This window comes from Sturnus vulgaris, chromosome 10, assembly GCF_052056855.1.
Source record: "Sturnus vulgaris isolate bStuVul1 chromosome 10, bStuVul1.hap1, whole genome shotgun sequence".
NCBI lineage: Eukaryota > Metazoa > Chordata > Aves > Passeriformes > Sturnidae > Sturnus > Sturnus vulgaris.
In genome coordinates this window covers 8819118-8838554 of record NC_142252.1, presented here as the reverse complement: position 1 = coordinate 8838554, position 19437 = coordinate 8819118, and the positions used below count along the sequence as shown (strand labels likewise).

The 19437-nt window shown below is 41.7% G+C and overlaps 1 protein-coding gene across 1 annotated transcript; it reads right to left on the bottom strand.

The window, feature by feature from the left end:
• Positions 1 to 395: 395 nt before the first annotated feature.
• LOC106855146 (guanylate cyclase soluble subunit beta-2-like) lies at positions 396 to 18565 on the bottom strand. Its single transcript, XM_014879583.2, has 15 exons — positions 18316 to 18565; positions 17281 to 17375; positions 16927 to 17087; positions 16422 to 16521; positions 15105 to 15325; positions 14912 to 15017; positions 13195 to 13298; positions 11546 to 11762; positions 9684 to 10004; positions 8819 to 8967; positions 6497 to 6643; positions 6060 to 6214; positions 4378 to 4592; positions 4167 to 4289; positions 396 to 3479 (listed from the first exon to the last, which is right to left on the bottom strand). The coding sequence occupies exons 1-15, from the start codon at positions 18453 to 18455 to the stop codon at positions 3328 to 3330; spliced, it is 2406 nt and encodes an 801-aa protein (XP_014735069.2). The 5' UTR covers positions 18456 to 18565; the 3' UTR covers positions 396 to 3327.
• Between the last annotated feature and the right edge of the window lie 872 nt (positions 18566 to 19437).

The window sequence follows — 19437 nt, the reverse complement described above, 5'->3', positions numbered from 1 at the left end:
AGCATAATTTGGAACTGAACACTGCATATGTGTTCAATTAAGCACCTAGGTCCAGTTGTTTTCACTTAAGCAGTAACAAGTCTGAAAAATCTGGCCCTTGGACCTTTAAGGTACCCAAACTTTTACAGTTAAGGTTTTAACACCAGATTTAATGGGATTTGAGAATCCATATGCTTTAGAAAGATTTCAAAAGTCTCAACTTTTAATTTTTCTAAGCCTCAGCTTCCATGAAGCAGTGGTGGGAATTCTCTTCTCTCATCCTTTTTGTGTCAATTCACTGTAGATATGTGACTGACACAAAGACTGAGTACTTTTGTAGGCCTAGAGGAAAAAGATAATAGAAAAGGTGGAAGGGAAAAGAGGGACAGCAATCAAAGTAGTCATTGACAAGTCAGTATATTAATGAAAAGATTTATTTTTGAGTTATATTTTTGCAGTCTTTACAAGTGCCTACAGATTTAAGAACACATGATGATGCACAGGCACATTAATTTTTAGAAGCAGTTGTGCAGATTTGACCCAGCTCTGCACCCCCAGAAGAACCAGATTGTAGCAGATGCCACAGAGAAATCACTGAGCACACCATTTTTACCACAGTACAGCATGAAGTAGCTTACCATGGAGCACTTACTGGCAGTTAAAACATTCCAATATTAAACACCCATAGATTGTTCAGTGCAAGAAGGGCAGGTTTGAGCAAAGCGAGTGTTAAAGAACAGAGAGATACTGGCAGCAATTAAGCCACGGTTCTTTTCTTTCTTCTTCCCAAGATGATCCATAAAAGTTCAGAGGAGTTCTGGGCTTCTGCCTAAAACTCTGTAGTGTATCTGTATTAAACCTCAGAATATATACCAGACCCTATTCACTGGTGGCCAGACTGGTTGGACCATTTCCAACTGGCAATTCTTTTTTTCAGAGAAGTGGTCAGTGATGTTCAGCCACACAGGTGTGGGACTGCAGGAGCACCAGAGACTGCAAGAGCTTCCCTGCTGCATTCACACTGGCCACTGAGAGATGTAAATTCCCATGTCACGCTTGTGCTTGGGACTAAAGTGGCTTTAGATGTTCACAGCAAATGCCAGTAATGACAGTCCTCCCCTGCCATGTGTTCTCTGTTCCATCGGCAAGATTCGTCAAGAGTACTGAAGCACATCTCTAGGCTGGAGACACAAAAGCCTTGTCAGAGTTCCTTCTTGACTTCAATCACTGGGATAGTGCTGATTTAACTGTTACTTCACTTTAACACCATTGTGAGTGAGAGAAATTGGGTATTCTCATTCTTCAGGGAAGTCTTTTTAAAGCTATAGTTGTACTACAGAAGCACAAAGCCATGAGCACTGGGATGATGGGGAGGACTCCCCAGGAGTGAAGGTGATATTTAGATTGTGTGTCTGAGGGTAGCAGAGAGTCCAGTGTTTGAAATCTTGATACTCAGCTTAACAATTACAACCCTTAGAACAGCATCAACGTACAGTAGATCTCTCCCTTCCAAAATAATGAACAATACTTAGATAACAAAATCCAAATAAGTAAGTAAAGCTTTCCATTCATAAAAATGGACTCCCTGAATGGTGCTGCTCAGCTGTATGGTGGAAGGTTCTCCTGTTACAGGGTGTGCCTGCAACAGCGTTTCAGTCAGGCAGGAGTACACTCCTGAGGGAGTTTCCTCAAAATCCACTTACCATGCTTTGTTTCTCACTGTAGACTGGTCTCACAGCACACAAATGGATTTTTTCTGGACGAAGCTAAGTCAGAGGATGTGCCTCTTAGGTGCTCCAAAAGCTAACAGGTATTCATTGCATGGGACCACACCTAGCAAACCCCCTGGAGCACCTCTTGTGTGGAGAACAGCACCCGTGGTTTCACTCTGTGCATCCTCCTCTGCTGGTCTAATTGCACTAATTGTTTTGTAGACTGAGCTGCTGAGCTCCTGGACTATGGAGCTCCTGTCTCAGAGATTTGAAAAAAAAAAAATCTAACCAGGTGAAATTTCATCTGGCTATACTATAAAGAGGAGGAGATGCCTTTCATCAGTCTTAGCTCTCTGTCTGGAGTTTAAAGAGCCTTGCTCTTGCTGCAGACACAGAGGTGGAAATGTGATGCTCCAGTCTGTTAAGGAGGAGTAACATTATCACCTTCTGCTCCAGTGAGTTCTTGCCCAGAGTTCACATTGGTCTCATGCCTGCATCCTTAGTCGATGAATCCACACCCAGAGGTAATAAATCAGTGTGCAGGGCACATCTTCTGTCAAAGTCACCCACCTATTCCAAGCTCCATTTATAGGAGTGACAGCACAATTTATGATGTTGTCTACAACCTTTATATCCATTGTATTTTTGCTCCTCTCTCTGAAATCCCTGACAAATGAGCTTCAATTTTTCTCTCTCATTTCTGATCAGGCATAATCTAAGCATATGTCACCACGGAAGTATTTCAGTTGAGCAGCCTCTGATACCAGGTAATGTTGATCTCTAATGCTGTTCTTTTCAATGGTACTAGCAACATTAATTCCAGCACTGACAGCCTCCTGCAGTCCTGAATTTTTTTCTTGTTAAACTCAGGTGAAAAAATGAGAAATAAACTTGCAACTCATTTGAAGGTCTCAAATAGGTTGTAGGCCTTGAACAGTCCTTCAGTGTTGTGACAAATGTGATGCTCTGTAACTCCACCATTCCCGTGTCCTTCTATGCACAGTATGTATGGCTGGTTCAGAGATCACAGATGCTCTATTTTACTGTTGGCTGCTATCAAGTACACATTATTCTCTCTTCAGGATGCAAAAATACAGGTTGTTCTAGATTTATTCTGCACTTCTATTTCATAATGCCTTTACCCAACAAAAGATCCATAAGAAATTAAGCTTTACTGCAGTTAAAGCATAGGTGGAACGCTGCTAACCTTACATGAGGAAGTTGTTGGCTGTGCTGGAGTCAAGACAGATGGTCACTTCAGGGAATGTTTCTTTTATGGCAAGTGCTCATTTGAGTAGGAATATTTCTAGCTGGATGAGTCACCTCTTTCTCGATAGCTGCATCAGATACCAACACATGATTTTTACACAAGGATATTCAAAGATGTGGCAAAGGCTGAAAATGCATCTTCAAAGCATCCTGCAAGGGTTTCTTTCTCCACTGTGAGTATTATATGGCCCGTGTAGATGGATTAAAAATTTTCCTCCACTGTTTTATTTTTTACTGAAAATTGTGATGAAATGTCTTTTTTTTTTTTTACAAAATCACATGATACTCATATATAAAATCAGTCCCGTACCAGCAAAATGCACAAAATCATAATAAAATTTCTCTGTTTAATGTAAACGTAAGAAACTTAGAGTAAAGTGCAAAAATTAGAGCGAACATTTCTATTCTGTGGCTCTTCAGCAGCAGGTTTGACTCTTCCCTGGTTTGGAGGATGAGGACCATCATCTGCATGCTGGTTGCCATGGAGACTCCCATCGCTTTTGGAATCACAAGTTTTGCCTGAAAGGAAACGCTCCTGCAGTGTGAGTTTTTAAGGACCAGAGAGGTTTCTGTTTGTCAGCACACCACATACTAGATTAACCACCACATCAAAGCAGGTGGGAGGGAAGGCAGTAAAATATTTTCTAGTAATTAGCAATAACATATTTAGTCTGTATAAAATCCACAAAACACATAAATAGAACTGCAAGACTTGCTGCATTCGATTTGGTTGTTATGGCATCAAACCTATTATCTATCAGTATCAGTTACTTCAAAGGAGAATGAACTTTGGTCATATTACATGACCATGGCAATAAATCCTTCTGAGTCCTGCAGAAGACAGGATTGAGGTCTCTCTTGAGTTGGTAAGGCTCCCCATGAACAGTTCATGGTTCTGTCCCTGTGAAGAGCTGCCTAACGTTTATCCTTTCTATTTGCACTCCCAAAAGGGCTCTGGGGTTTGACAGCTCTGTCAGCTTCTTTCTCACTAGGGCACAATCAACACCTGGGATTGCTGCAAAGGTGAAATTTGTCTGGCCCTAAGGATTGTGCAGAAGGGTAATGTGTATATGTTGGCACAAATTTCTGGCTTGACTAAAGCCATTATCAAAACTGGTTATTCAGAAGATGAATATAAAGAACTTGCAAGATTTAGCCTCAATTACTTCCTAGTTCTGTGGTCCTTGTGAGATGGTAACTACCTACCTGTTAAATCTCCAGCTTTCATCTGATTTCTTCTTTTGAGGCTGTTTTGTGCATCTGTGGGGCCATCAATATACTTCATTGCAACAGTTGGGGTCTGGTCCTTCTTTTGCTGAGTCTGAGTAGCTGAAAGAAGAATACAAAAGGACATTGAACCGGATTGTATTAACGTTCATTTGTTCAAGGAGGAAAATAAGTGACGAGTTGACTCTACCTGGCTGATGAGAACTCGGTATAGTTTCAGTCTTGCCTTCTGGAAAGGGCTGAACAGATTCATGCCCAGAATCGAAATCTTTCATTGGCCTTCCCATAATCTCATTCTCAGTTGCAGATTTATTTCTAATGAGGAAGTACGTGTGCATTTTCCCTTTGCCTTTTACTTCTATTTCTCCTCTTTCAGTAATCTCAAAATTCTTGTATTTTAGGCACCTAAAGTATCAGAAGCAAAATGACACATTAAAATTCAAGACAAGTAAAAATGACAATGATATTTTAAAAGAGCCGAGTGATGAAATCACAACAGTGTGGAAAAAGTCTCAATTTGTGAACAACTGAGGATTTGTTTCAACTGTTTATTCAAGCCTGCTGTGCTTTCATAGCTTGACACATACAATCTGATCAAAAATTAATGGATCATATAGTCAAATACTTCAGTAGGTTTGAAGGTTCCTATTTACCAGTAAATAGAAATTAAGAACAGAGGCAGCCAATATCAGCTAGACAGGATTATCCCCAGCCATTTCATCAGAGAAGGCAATCAGGTCTGTCAAGCATGATTGACTGATTTATTTTACATCCAGACTTGCTATTCCAAATTGCCTTTTCCATGTATCCAAAAATGGCCATTTGATTTTCACTGGGACTGACATGAGGCTGATCAGCCTGAAGTTTCACTGTGTCCCCCTTGCCATTTTTCCATACAGCTGCAGCTTTCTTCAGCTGCTCCAGTGCTGACAGTCATGCCTTCCAGAGCTGACAGCCAGCAGCTCTGCAGAGCCATCACCCAGCTCTCATTACCTCAGATCCCTTCTGCTCCCAAGCATTTCTGTAGACTGAGCTGTCTCAAAAGACCCCTGCTCTGATCCTCTTCCAGTACTCATAGTTCACCTCCTCCTTGAACCCTGACTCTCGGTGCAGGGTCCTTGAAGATCTCATCAGTGAAGACTAAAGCAAGAGAGGCCTTGAGTAACTCAACCTTTCTTCAGGGCACTGTCACTAAATCACCTGCCACAGCAGGTCCCTGCTTCTATTTCTATTCTAACATTGCAGGAGCTCCTCTGACTGTCTTTGAACTTTGTTGCCCATTTCAATGCCAGCTGAGTTCTCATTTTCCCAACATCATTCCTATGTGCCCAGCCAATGTTTTTGTACTCTTTCCTTTGTAGTTAGTCTTTGCTTCCACTCTTGCACACAGATTTTATGCACACATAAAGTTCTTGAAAATGTATTATTAATTTTTACACATGAGTTTCTGGAAAGTAAATTACAGCATGAAGAGGATAGCTGTTTATGCAGTTAATCCTTAGTAAGTGTAAACAAAATTTTCACTACAAATTATGGTGCTCAATCAGAGAGATTTTACACCTTTTGTTATTAAGTATTCTAAATGTTCTGTCTTTCTATCACCTACATCAATTTGTCAGTATTTCTGAATAAGCCATCAATTTTTTTTTTAATATTTTGCTCTCTAGATGGAGACTCTCAAACCTCTGCTTCTATATACATAAGTACATTTGGAATAAATTGGGAAAAAAGTAGAAGTCATTACAAGCAGTGACTTTCCTTTACAAGTTGCTTAAACGAGTGACTAAGCAGCACCGACACTGAAAGGTGCAGCTGGCAAGACAGTGGGTTTCAGCACGGTTTGGGCAGGTGAAGTTTCCAGCAGTTACTCACTGGTAGGCGCTGGAGCTGAGGTGGATCTTGCTGGGGACGCCGTGGCTCTCCATGCGGGACGCGATGTTCACCGTGTCCCCAAACAAGCAGTAACGAGGCATCTTTTCTCCAACCACCCCCGCCAGGACAGGACCTGTATGGATCCCAACTCGAATCTTTACAAAGACATAAAACACCCCCCAGAAATGTCACTTGTTATTTGACATCTTTCTTAATGCTACCCAGCCACCGAAAAGTTCATCTCAGCACAACACTGGACAGCAGAATGGGATCAAATATCCACAGGGAGAGGCTCTTCATGAAAATGTGCTCACGTGGGCCTTGCCCAAAGCCAAAGAGGAGGCAGAAGCAGCAATTTGAGGTGCTGCTGCAATACATTAACCAGAAGCTCAGCACAAGAAGCACACAGACACACATGCACCTCTGTGTTAACTTACTTGGATGGGATTTCCAGAAACTGGGTTCTGTACTCCTTTGGCTGCCATTATCATGCCCAGGGCAAAATTAGCAACTCGCTCTGCATGAGTGGGTACAGGCACAGGGACCCCACCCACCACCATGTAGGCATCTCCAATCGTCTCCACCTTCAATTGAGAGGGACAAGCACATGAGCATGCCAGGTGTATCCCACTCAGGTGAGTGTTTGCTGTTCAGGGCTCTTCTTATCTGCACCAACTGCCCCTTTCTTTTAAAAGACGCTTCCAATCACTGAAAAGCTTTAGCACACATGAGTTTCCTTGAGATGGAGATCCTTTCCTTCACTCCATCCTAAAAGTTTCATTGCATTCTGTCCCTACTCACTTGACCCACTTTAGATATCAGTGTGAGAGACCTTAAGGAGGAAGAGCTACTGTACAAGTGTCAGGCTGTTCACCTTCCTCTTACCCAGGGCAGACCCATATGCAAAGAGCTAGCCTGAGGCACAGACTCCTGAGCAGGAGGTTACCTGATAGATTAGATTAATAGAGTGCTATTAATTAGCTCTAATTCACAACTGGTACTAAAAGCACATTTCTTATTTGAGAGAGATTTCTTTTTTAAAAAGTCACAATAAAGGAAGGAGCCCATTCACTCTGATTATGATTAAGGGGTTCACACAAAATTAAGGAACCTCCGGTCTCCAGGATGTCACAGAACACAGTGTGAGCTAAACAATTTGGGAACATCCTTCCCTACAACCACCAGTTTTCCCACAACAGCTGCAGCCTGTGAGACAAATGCTGAAGGGTTGGTTCTCCTTCAGGCATCCAGTCTCATTGAACTAACTGTTAAAGTACCTGAGAAATACTGTGGATTTTATTCCCATATTAGAAACTTTGCTGGGAATTGAACAGACTTGTTTGAAACAGAGAATTCTTAAATGTTTAAAATCCACTGTAAAAGCCTGTTAGACAGTAATGAAATTTTCTAAACAGCTCTTGTGAGACTTCACTGGCCCATTTATCATCAGTAAACAAGAGATCTTTTCGATTGGACTAATTGTCTTACTTAAAAATTAAAACCAATAGGAGAGTGGAAACATAATTCAGTATTTGGATTTGCTCATTAACAAACACAATGACTTAAAACAGTTCAGCACATCGATGTCAAAGAAGGTATTCCTGTCCATGCCTTCTATCAGATAGCCAAACCCACAGTAATGCTGGTAATTTTCTGTAACAAATTAAAAACAACTGCAAAAATCTACTAATGCAAAGAGATACCCTAATTATTTTTCAGATGTAATTTAAGAAGATTTATTCATAACTTCAGATGTTTATAAGCTTGGGCCAAGTTTCTTTGATCAATGTAGCTATTTCACTTCTTTCCCAATTCCCTGCAATAGTAATCTCATCCTTGCTCTCTGTACCCCAGTAACCTCCTTCAACATTAATAGGAGTTATATACAGGCTTCAAAAGGAGATTATTCTAGTGACAGATCATTTACTTATGATGGATGATTTAGACAGAATATGATGCTAATTTATCCTGAAATCTGTGGGCCGTATCCTGGGTGCTTCAATTATTGAATACAGATTCCTTGCCAAGGAAGAAATGCTTCTGATTTCCCAGTACAATTTATTGTGGGATGAACTGCAAGCCTTGCCTGAGCTAGGAATGAATAAGATTTGGATTTTACCCTTTACTATGTCTGCCTTCCTAAATATTTAATGAGCTGGGAGCAGACAGAAATTTAGGAACTGCTCTTCAGCACATCAAACCTGGTACCTCTGGAAGTGTTAATAATGCTTTTATTATAGGCCAGGCAGGGCTCTGATCTTTCCAGCACAGTTTGGAGACCACACGTACAGTCTAGGTCTAATTGATGCTCTGTGGGGGTTAGCAGGAGATGGCACCATCGCTGAAGATCTCCATGAAATAAAAGTCTAGCTATTGTCTGGGTATTGTTTATAATGCTATTTCCCATCAAAAGAGACAATGACATAGTGACCTATTTTAGAAGAGGTTTAAGTAAAAGAACTAGACAAATTATGCATGTTGGATAAGCATTTGAGAAAGAAGGGAGAGAGAGATGAAAGAAGAGTCATTCTGGTATTATCATTGAGGAAAAAGACTTTGGCCTATGAGAGAAGTTGAGGTCCTGTCCAATAATTTCCACTTCTCTCTTTTTCAGTTTGTGTGACCACTACAAATAGTTAATATTTTATGGTTTAATCAACAATCATGCTGTGGTGAAGAAGGCTGAAGTAAATTCAAAAACAAAACAAACAAAAACAAACAAACAAAAATTTCTGCAGCCTTTTTTGATCGGTACCTACCTTGTACACATCATGCACTGTGGTCAGTCTGTCAAATCTCAGGTACATTGAATTTAACATGAGAACTATCTGAATAGGCTCACACTGGGCACAAATGTTGGTAAAGGTCACCACATCACTGAACAGTATAGTGCACTCCTTGAACTCTCCTGTGGGCAGAAAGAGCAGTGGTATTTGTCATGGCTGGACAATCATGGAATCTGAGACCTGCTTGAAAAGATCATTCTATGGCCTCTCAGTTGTAATAATCAAACTGAGATGAAGGAGAGGTGTCAGTGTAAGAGTGTATAAAATATAGAATAATTGCACATCTCAGACAACACAAACATCTGACTACAACATATACAGGATACACTTAGCTCGTTATCTCTAATTTTATATATGTGCTTACTAAAGGGAATTTAAGCATATTATTGCTACCCTTAATAACAATGGGAATCATCATGATCCTACATTTATAGATAGTATAGGGGTACTAAGAGAATTTTCTAGCAAAGACCACTTTCTATATTCCCTTCACTTCTGAGCCCTCGTTTTCCTGTATACCCATGTTAAAACCAAAATCTCAGATTTTGAGACAGTGCTGAACACTGAATTTTGTTCACTGAATGGGCAGCTCCTACCACCTTTCACCAACTAAGGAACAATTTTGGCAAAGAGCTTCCAAAGCTTTTTTTGATAGAATAGGCTAATTTTTATTATCAGCCAAATTAAAGGTCTGTGATCATCCTCCTATGCAAGGATGTCACCAAGTAGAGAATGGACTCCAGGGCAGTGGTAAAGGGGCTGTGCCAGCACCCCAATCTCTCTGTCCCCATCTCCTGTTGCACAAATCACACATCCCAAATGCTCCCTGCTCATTCACCTGCCTCAACTCGCTTGCCCTCTTTCAGCTGGTTGGCCACGTGCTGGGGAAGCATGGCATAGAGCAGAGCTTCAGTCTTCTTCTTCTCTTCCTCCAGGTGCTTGGACAGGACCCGCAGCTCCTCCTTCTTCCTCTCCAGCTGGTTGGAGAGCTCCATCTCAGCCAGGCGCTGCTGGTTGAGGAGGATCAGGTCCCTGGTGACATCGTGCGGGGCGATGTCGGCGATGTGCATCTGCCGCTCCTCCAGCTCGTGCAGAGTGCGGAGCAGGGGCGAGCACAGGTACAGCATGCACTGCAGGGACTCCATCCACAGCATCTGCCCTGCGGGCAGCAAGCGGGCAAGGTTTTCAGCAGCGGGCCCTTGCACAGGGTGCTCGGCACTGCTGGTGCTCGTTTGAGGGGATGAGCTCTAAGGACAGCGGGTTTCTGTAGGGTCTGGATAATCACAGGAATTTCTTTCCTTGGAATGCGAGGTGAACTTGTTCAGAGGAGCCACACTGGGCAAATAACAAAATTTTGGGACCCGGGAAGCAGTCACTCCCTCATTGCAGGTGCTGGGCAGAGCCCAACTATACTTCAAGTCCCTCCTCCTCATGAGGAACCCCAATGCTCACATCTCCCCTCTCCTTTCTTCTCCTCTCTGCATTTTCCCCTTCTCTCCTCCTAGCTCTTGAGCTGTTCCCGAAGCCAGTGAGTCAAGATCATGCACAGGGGAACTGAGACTCACAGTGATTAAGCAAAACATTTGACGTTTAATTTCACAGTGCATAGTTTGTGTCCCAGTAAAGTCAATGGCACTTTCCTCCCTGGAAGTTGGAGCTTTCAGTTACTATCATAATCTAAACACAAATGCCTGAAAGGTATAAGGGATTTTTGGTGGGGGATCCAGTTTTTTAGGTTTTTGTTGAGGAATAATAATAATAACTATTATTATTCTCTTACTTCTTAAGTATAATTTTTTTCTAAACAGCAATCTAGGAATTCCTATTTCTTTCTTTCTCCCTCACATTATCCCCAGGGCTACCAGATGACCAGCTTTAAAACTAAGAGGATTGAAACATCAGAAATACATGGGAATTAACTCCTAGAGCATAATAGAAAGTACAATTGTACATGTGACTAGTCAAAGTTCCTTGTTTTGGTAGCATTGCTTTTTTCAAGGTATCCCTAAACCCTTAATTTTTTTCTGAATCTCAGGAAAACAAGATTTAACACTCATTACAAAAAGGTGAAAGGAGACAAAAGAAAATTAGGTCACATTCCGTAGCTCAGAAAAGAAAAATTGAAGTCACAGAACAATTAAACCAAAAGTCATTATACTTAATTACACCAAGCAGAGCATCATCCCAAATTCAGTCCTCTCAGTAAAAATAAAACAAATACAGTATATTTTTTGCTGAGATAATTTTAACTGGTAAGCTCTTACGTGGCTTTGGGGGGGGGGGGGGGGCGGTGTGTGAAGACAGAAATTAGAACCTGAAAATGTTCTACAAAAAATAAAAGCACAGAGAACTAATCTATTTTTAATCACATTTGAAACCCAGCCAGTAGCAAATAACTCCCCTCAAAGGCATAAATTAACAAATCACGTATTCACATGTGGGTTTTGCAGCATCAGAAAACCACCATATTTCTAAGCTTTTCAAAGAGGAGCAGAGTTGTTGTTTCTGACTGAAAGCCTTCAAAATCTGGTGAGGTGATAGCAGAATTTGTGTTCAGGCATCTACTGCTTCTCTAAACAGAACTATGTAATCTCCTCACTGCCCCAAGGCTATTTATAGGACTTGAGTGAGGTCAGGAGTGGCACCTCTGTAATTCCTGATTTCACAGGAGCACTTATGCTGCTGAAAACAGTGAAGTACCTCTCAGCTCTAGCATTGGCCGCTCTTTCCATGACTCAGGCATCATCTCTCTTCTAGTCTGGAAAACAAATTGGCTGTTGATGAATTTCTGAATGCTGGAGATGGTGAAGGGTACTTCTGGGTGAACGATCCTGAAGTACTGATCCAAGCAGATGCCCATGGTCTGAAGGCCAGGTACAATCTTTTGAATGCTCACCCCCGCTTGCTTCACTTTGAGCTTAAAAAGAAAATATGGACCAGTGTTACAATTCATGTCCCTTTGGGTTCAGACCAAGCAACAACTGATCACTGTTTATACATTTCCACACACTCAGGCTTTCTAGAGCACATGGCTTATTTCTGAGCAGAGCATCTACCTTGTCAGTGTAGCAACTACACAGCTCTGAATGCATGCCCTTCATAGCAAGACAAAGCCCCAAGAAACATTTTTATTAAAATGTTCCTTCTTGTCAATTGTGAAAATCCCCCCAAACTACCTGCTAATATCCCTGCTTGCATTTGTGTAGACCTCACAATCAGCCTTACAGGTAACTGCAGGAGAAAATTTGAGATACCAGTGTGTCTTGTATTCCAAAACGAAAATAAATATGGCATAAAACCCCGTGGCAAATATTAATTTTCTAATAGATGCCATGAGTTACTTTCTCTTAACGAAGTGTAAAGGTTTAGTCTTTTCCTTTACTCTGCTGACCATATGTGAGCTCCTAAATTCTGCAGAAATGTTCTTCTCTGCTTGTCATCAATTGTCGATGCTCTGACCTGGCTGCCAGTAATGGGTGTAGGACTTTTCTTCTTTGCACACTAGTAATTTTATTAAACTATGCATACTGGCCTTCTTGAGAGGTTTAAGACTGTATTTTGGCTGATGTGGGCAGTGGCATGAAGAAGATTCTATGCTCTGGAATCTCCATCAGCACGATGCCAAAACACGTTCCCCGAGGGGAATGTATTCAGCATTCTTCTGCTGTCCCATCCTCAGCTCCTCCTTTCTTTGCTCCTGTCTTGAGCCAATATTCTCTTTACAGGGTTTGGAGCAAGAGGGGCTGTAGCTTGGTGGGAACCAGCCAGAAGGCAACCCTGCCAAGGGGCTGCAGAGAATGTGTGCACAGGAGAGGAGACTCAACCCTGCCCTACAAGGTAAAGAGATTTTTGGGTCCCAGTGGGGTTGCATGCTGCCTGATTCAGGGTAGCTGGGCTTTCCCAGCAGAAGCATGTAGGAGCAGACTCAGGAAGCATAAAGAGCCTCAGCTGCCAGCAAAGCCCTCAAAGCCTTGGCATAAATTAGTAACTGGAAGGAAAGGGGGAAACTCTAAGTGCAAAGCCAGTTTAAAGGATGGAACATGTCTCTGGTATATCCAGGGACAGGAAGGTGACCAGAAACCTTAAAAAATTCTGCTCACTATTTGGTAACAGATAGACTGCTGCAATAAACCTTGGTGGCATATCTGCAGCTCTTTCAGACAGGATAAACTCAGTAAATTCAAAGGAGATTCCTATCTGCAGTGATACAGAGCATGTCTCTGTACAGAGTATTTCTGCAAATCCTGTAAGTGAGTGTAACTGCACACAGCAAGGAACAGTAGAACAGTCAAAACAGGGAAATTACTACGAGGTTTAGGCAAACTAAGGCAAACACATGTTTGTCCTACCTCTTTGTCAAAAACCATGTGAAAAGGAAGTCCATTGCAAAATGTTTTTGTATCAATCCAGAGGCTCTTGGGATAAACAGGATCAAATCCTCTCAGGAGTTTACCTGTGGAGGGATAAATGTGTAGTTTTTAAATCAGGCTGCACTTCATAAAACCAATCAGCATTACTTTTTATCACCCAGTGAGAGGACCTTCTAACATAGTGAGTGAAGACAAAGCTCAGTGTGTGGGCCCAGAAATGTGCACACATCTGTGCTAAATGCTCTGCAGTGTAATCCACAGCTGATCAGCAACTAACCTGAGTTGGCTGAGTGTTTAAAACTTAAACACAAAAAAACCACAGAGCATTAGATGCATGAAATTATGTTGAAAAAATAAGAATAGATGAATAACTGTAGACGTTACTTCTCTATGAATCTGCAGATGCCATACAATATAACACAGGTTCATTCCACAAAAATGTACATAGAAGTGGATTTAATACACTTTGTCAGCTATTAAGGAACACTTAGAGAAAAAAGCCAGTGTGATCTGGGTTTTAGTCTCCTATACAATAAACCATATGTACAATGTCCATAGAACAGAGACAGAATTACTGTTTGGTTTCTATTTTACTTACCCTGAGATTTTTTACAAAATGGTCACAAATCTACATAGTACTTTGTGCTTACTAGCAGATATTTTTGTAAAAGGAATACAACAGGTAAAATATCAAAAGAGCTCATCTTTTGAATGAAGCACCCAAAACCTTTGATCCTTATGGTATAAACTTGGATTCTCAGTAACCCACCAGAATCAAAAGGATGATTACTTCCAGGGATTCTTTCCCCCAAAGGTGCCTATGACAGTTACTCCAGTAAGTTCTGCTGAGAACAAACGTTCAAGTCACTCAGAAGATTGGTGAAAAATATCACAAATTTAGAACCTATCTTTTAGAGCTCTTCTTGCTTCAGGGGAAGTCAGCATGGGTTTTTAATTTATCAAAATCTGGCTCTTGATAACTCATGGCTAAAGAATTCTTTTATTTTTTTTAGTAATAATGCTAGTCCAAAATTTTATTTTAAACATATATTAATTTCTTACTTAGTACATCTGCCCTTGTAATGCATGTGACACTGCACCAGGTGGTACCAGGTTCAATTTTTCACTCATCCCAGAATGCAGACATCTTGGCAATGTGAGCTAGATTCTCATTCCTTTTGGGGAATCAAAAAATCCTAACTGAAAAATTCCTTCCATTTCATAAACATCTAATACATAGAGGTAAGAACAGAGATTACTAGATTGTCATACTTCTGGTAGTGGAGGATGTAATTTGGCTTTCAAAATTTACTACAGTTGATAATTTTGGAAAGGAGTAATATCTACCAAGTTAAAAAACACACTTTTAAACGAGAATGAAGAATCAAATTCACCACACAATGGCATTTTATAGAAGAACACTTTTCAGATGAAAGCCCTGTTTAAGAGACAAAAGTGACAGGTCATATTCCATTTAAGTATCTGTCATTACTAAGCGTGCTTATTATCTACAATTTTTCTTTGATCATCACTGTCAAACCGAGAGAAACTTAACCAGAAACATTTTGAAAAGTTGCAGAGGAAATATAAATGGTAACTTCAAAATGGATGGGTGGGTGGGGATAGGGAGGCTTACTGACTTTCTAACTGAAGAGACTCAGAAAAGATGACGAGCTCCCTCTGAGTGATCTCTCACCTTTTCCTAATGTGATAATTCCTCTTAATGTTTTCCAGTGACTTTTCTTAACAGGACAAACAGAGTTTCCTGTGTCTCCATGTGCATTCTTGGCTTTTTCAAGGTCCTGTTGAAATATATCCAAAGGGAAATTCAAGGGTGTTTTTATTTTAAATATATTTTAGTAATATGGTGATAATGAATAGTGGAATACCTCTTTATTCACTTGGTTCTCAATTTGTTTTTCAGAGTCAACAAGACATGGAGATGAGGAAGAAAATTCTTTTCTTTCCTTGCATGGAAATAGAGGGTTTTGAGTGACAAGAAATACGATATGTTCTTTTTTCCCAGTTCTTTCTTCTTCTTCTGTTTGATTGACTATTTTCATTGAAATCTCAATGTTAAAAAAATCCAGGGCTGCTGCACCAATGATTCCTAAAGGGGAAGCAAAAGATAAAGTATTGCCAAGAACAAAACCTTTTCAATTCTCCTTTTAGAGGGCCCACAGTGAAATTTCTCTGTTTCAGAAATCACTTTTCCAAAGAACTCTGGAAAACGAAAGCAGCTCATGTCATTCTTGCTACCATTGCCATGATGAGAATATGCACATAGGAGGTCAGCTTTAAAGTTACTGCTGCTCTTGCCTTGGCTGAGGACAAATGCTGGTTTTCACTAGGAGCAGCTTAGCAGGATATCTGAAGAATGTGTTCAAGTAGCCATAGAGCAATAATATGAATTCCCATCAACCCAAAGAGGGCAGGGAGTCTAAAGAGATTCTGCTACACAATCTATTTCAGCCATTGAAGAATATTATATTTGAAAGGAAGGAAATATCTTTCATGCAGATGCACAATCAGTTCTCTCATTTCTGGTTAGGTATTAGGCAAAATACTGGACATCAAAATGACATCAAAAGGTCTTTCTGAAATTCTAAATAATTTTGTGCTTTCAATAATAATCAAATAAGTTTTGACATAGGGGGAAGTTTTGATGAACCTCTAAACTCAGCATCAGTTATGAAAGAAAGGAATATGATCACCTCTTAGAGACCTATAGCTCTCTAATGCTTGTACATGTACAGCTCTGGAGATTCTGGTAAATGCAGGTGAAAGATTCAATTTGGAGCAGGGTTCAGGAGGAGTTTTACAGATTGGATGTACTACAGGGTGGATGAATGTACTCAACTAGAGTTTTTACTTCACAGTAATTTTAAAAGCACGAGTCACTGAGAATTAATAACCAGTTAGACACAATACACACCATGAACTTTAATTTTTCTTCCAGGGAGGGAATTCTATAGCAAGAATGGACATTTATAGCCTGGGATGTCATACAATAAATTTTGATGAAAGTTACTGAAAGCTAGGAGTGATCAGGCAGTAGGGAAATACTGAGTTCAGGTGTCTGGACACTGAACTCTACCAGGCTTCAATTCCATGGCCAGGCCTCATCTGAAAAAGTGCATCTGCAAATATATGCTTACTCTGTATATATATTGCATTGACCTGTACTCTGCATTTAGTCTCATTACCTGGCACAATATGGCACAGACCTCTTCTGTCTGAATAGTAATGTAAATGCATTGACCCATCTTCATTCTTTTCTACTCTAAAAGATGGTGCATTCATCTCCTGAGGAAAAAAACAAACAAAACCAAAACCTCAATATCTTTTTTTCTGAAAAAGTCTACTGATGAATTCCACTTGTACAAAAGCCTCTCATGTCTTAATAACACAAACTGTAACACAAATAAGCTGAAAAACAGAAAATTAAATATTCTCACCTATGAAGAAAAATCTGCTATGCATTAGAGCCAATGGAGTAAATAATACCTAATGTTGAGGAATAGTCAAACCCAACCATTTTTAGAAATTGTCCTAACGTTTGGATTAATCTGTTTCAGAACACAGCAGAAGAGAACATGCTTTGGTGATTTTTTGTCATTATTTATTCACACCTATGAGATGCTGTTCCTTGTGTTATGAACTCTGGCAGAGTCCAACCATACCTGCTCAGCAGTTACTACTCAGACTTGCCTGGTAAGAAAGGGACAGGTAGCTGTGCAATGCATCCAGGTTCTCTATGAACTCATAGAGATTTCCACCCAGTGTCCTCAGCATGTGGTCATAGCCTGAGCGCTTACAGAATTCAAAGAAATACTTTCCAAACTCCCTCAGAACAAGGTCAGCAGGAACACCTGGCAAAATAAAGATACCTTAAGGAATAAGAAAGGTTTGGAAGTCCTTGCAATGCTGTCAGGTGGATTGAGATTGAAGGCAGAAAACTTGCAACATAGGGAAGGCATTCCCAAGGGCACAGGAGACAAAACCTGGGCTGCAGTCTCAGGCTTGACCCAGGATGATCCATTTTTGAGGCAAGTTAACACATACCTAATACTTTGCAGGCTTTGTCAACAAGCTGCATTGTGATCTCATCTTTGTAAACCTCAAAAGTCAAGAAAGAATCCTGGACTCCAGCCTGCAGCCTACAACAGAGAAGACAATATTCTTGTCTCAGCAGTGCTGCAAATACAACGTGCTTGGGTGACCCAACTGGCATTTCTCAAGTACTGTTTGCTGTGAATGCACTCCTTAACCTCCCTCAGGCGTTGTATTGGAACACACTACTTCACCTAATGATGCAAGTTTCATTTTAAATTAATTAAATTGCTTTAACATGGCCGAATGGTGGTGTCCACCTCACCATTTCTGCTATTTCACATTATGGTATTACAGTAAACTCTTTCAAGGATTAGGAGTCATACTGTGGGGTGCTAAAGCAAGTGGAGTCTGAGTTTGTCTTCTGGCCTACTAGTTTGTTGTTCAATGTAGCTACAATATCAAGCTCTTGGGGCTTCCCAAACCTGCTGATTTTTTTTGTATTGGCTTCAATGGATGATAATATATGGTGGATGGATTATACGGTATCTAACTATCATTTATGTATCTTGGAAATACCATATAGCTCATAAAAACAAGACAAAACCAGAGATGATACAAGGCCAGATTGAATGGGATTTTGAGCAACCTGGTCTAGTGGAAGGTTCCCTGCTCATGGCAGGGGGATTGGAACCAGATGATCTATGATCCTGATTTAGCTTTCTTGAGTACTGGAATTAAACTGACTTTATATTAAGGATGACATCTTTTCAATTTAATTACTTCTTGATATTGTCACAGTGAGCCAGCAAGTCTATTGCAAAATTGTATATACGACTAAATGTCATCTTTAATTATCTGATATGACAAATTAATTGGGACAAATTAGCATCAGAGGAAGAACTGTTACAAGGCAAGAAACTCTTGCATTTGCCCTGTTAGCTACTCCTAATAATTACTTGAGATCACATCAGCTACCATTTACCAAAAAGAAATTATATCCCCTGCTGCTGAATTCCTACATTACATTTATATGGAACACATTACCTTAATTTTTCCCATGTTTCTTCACCATACTTTTCAACCACCAAAGACTTCAGGCACGTGTTTATAAATCCATACTGCAAAAGCAAATATACGAACATGGAAAAGATATACTGGTTTCTCAAAAACTGCCCCAACACCATATTTCAGATGCCCTTGCTAATTTTATATTGCAAGAGAAAAGATTAAAATGCTTGACGGCCTAAAGAGAAAGTAATAATGTTGGACAACCATTCTATCTTTCAGTGAACAGCGCAGTGTTTTCCTCAGCGTTTCACAAGCACTCAGCAAGAGAGGGCGAGCAGGCAGCGGTGTTTTACAGGGCAGGAGCCGAGGCACGGCCGGGCTGTGCCCTGTGCGGGCGGAGCTGGGGCTGCAGAGCGGGCACAGGAGAGCAGAATGGGCACAGCAGAGCACAGGAGAGCAGGGCACAACAGAGCAGAATGGGCACAGCAGAGCACAGCACAGCAGAGCACAGCAGAACATCCCCGCACTGCCGCAGCCGCGGGGACCCGGCCGTGCCCCAGCACTGGCACTCCTGCCTTGGGGCTCGGGCAGCGCTCCCAGAGCGGCACCAGCCCAGGGATGGCGCGGTCCGGATGGCCCAAAGCCCGCGGGTCAGCACCCTGTCCCGGCACGGCGCTCAGCGCCCTGCTCTCGGGCTGGGAGCCAGCGGCAGGGGCTGCCCGTCTGTCTGTCTGTCTGTCCGTCCGTCCGTCCCCGGCAGGGACTGCCTGCCTGTCTGTCCATCCCCAGCAGGTGCTGCCCATCTGTCTGTTTGTCCATCCCCAGCAGGGGCTACCCATCTGTCGGTCCGTCTGTCCCCGCCAGGTGCTGCTTGTCTGTCTGTCCGTCCGTCCCTAGCAGGAGCTGCCTCTCTGTCCCCGGCGGCAGCTGTTTGTCCACGACAGGAGCTACGTGTCTGCCTATCTATCCCTAACAGCAGCTCCCTGTCTGTGTGTCGGTCCCGGCAGGGGCTGTCTGTCTGTCTGTCTGTCCCAGCCCGCCCCCCGCCGCCCCGCTCACCATCCTGCCGCTGCCGCCGGTCCCGCCGCGCCGCCCGCTGCCGGCCCGGGGGGCGGCGGCCCGGCCAGGCCCGGCCCCGCCGCGCTCGCCCGCGGCGGT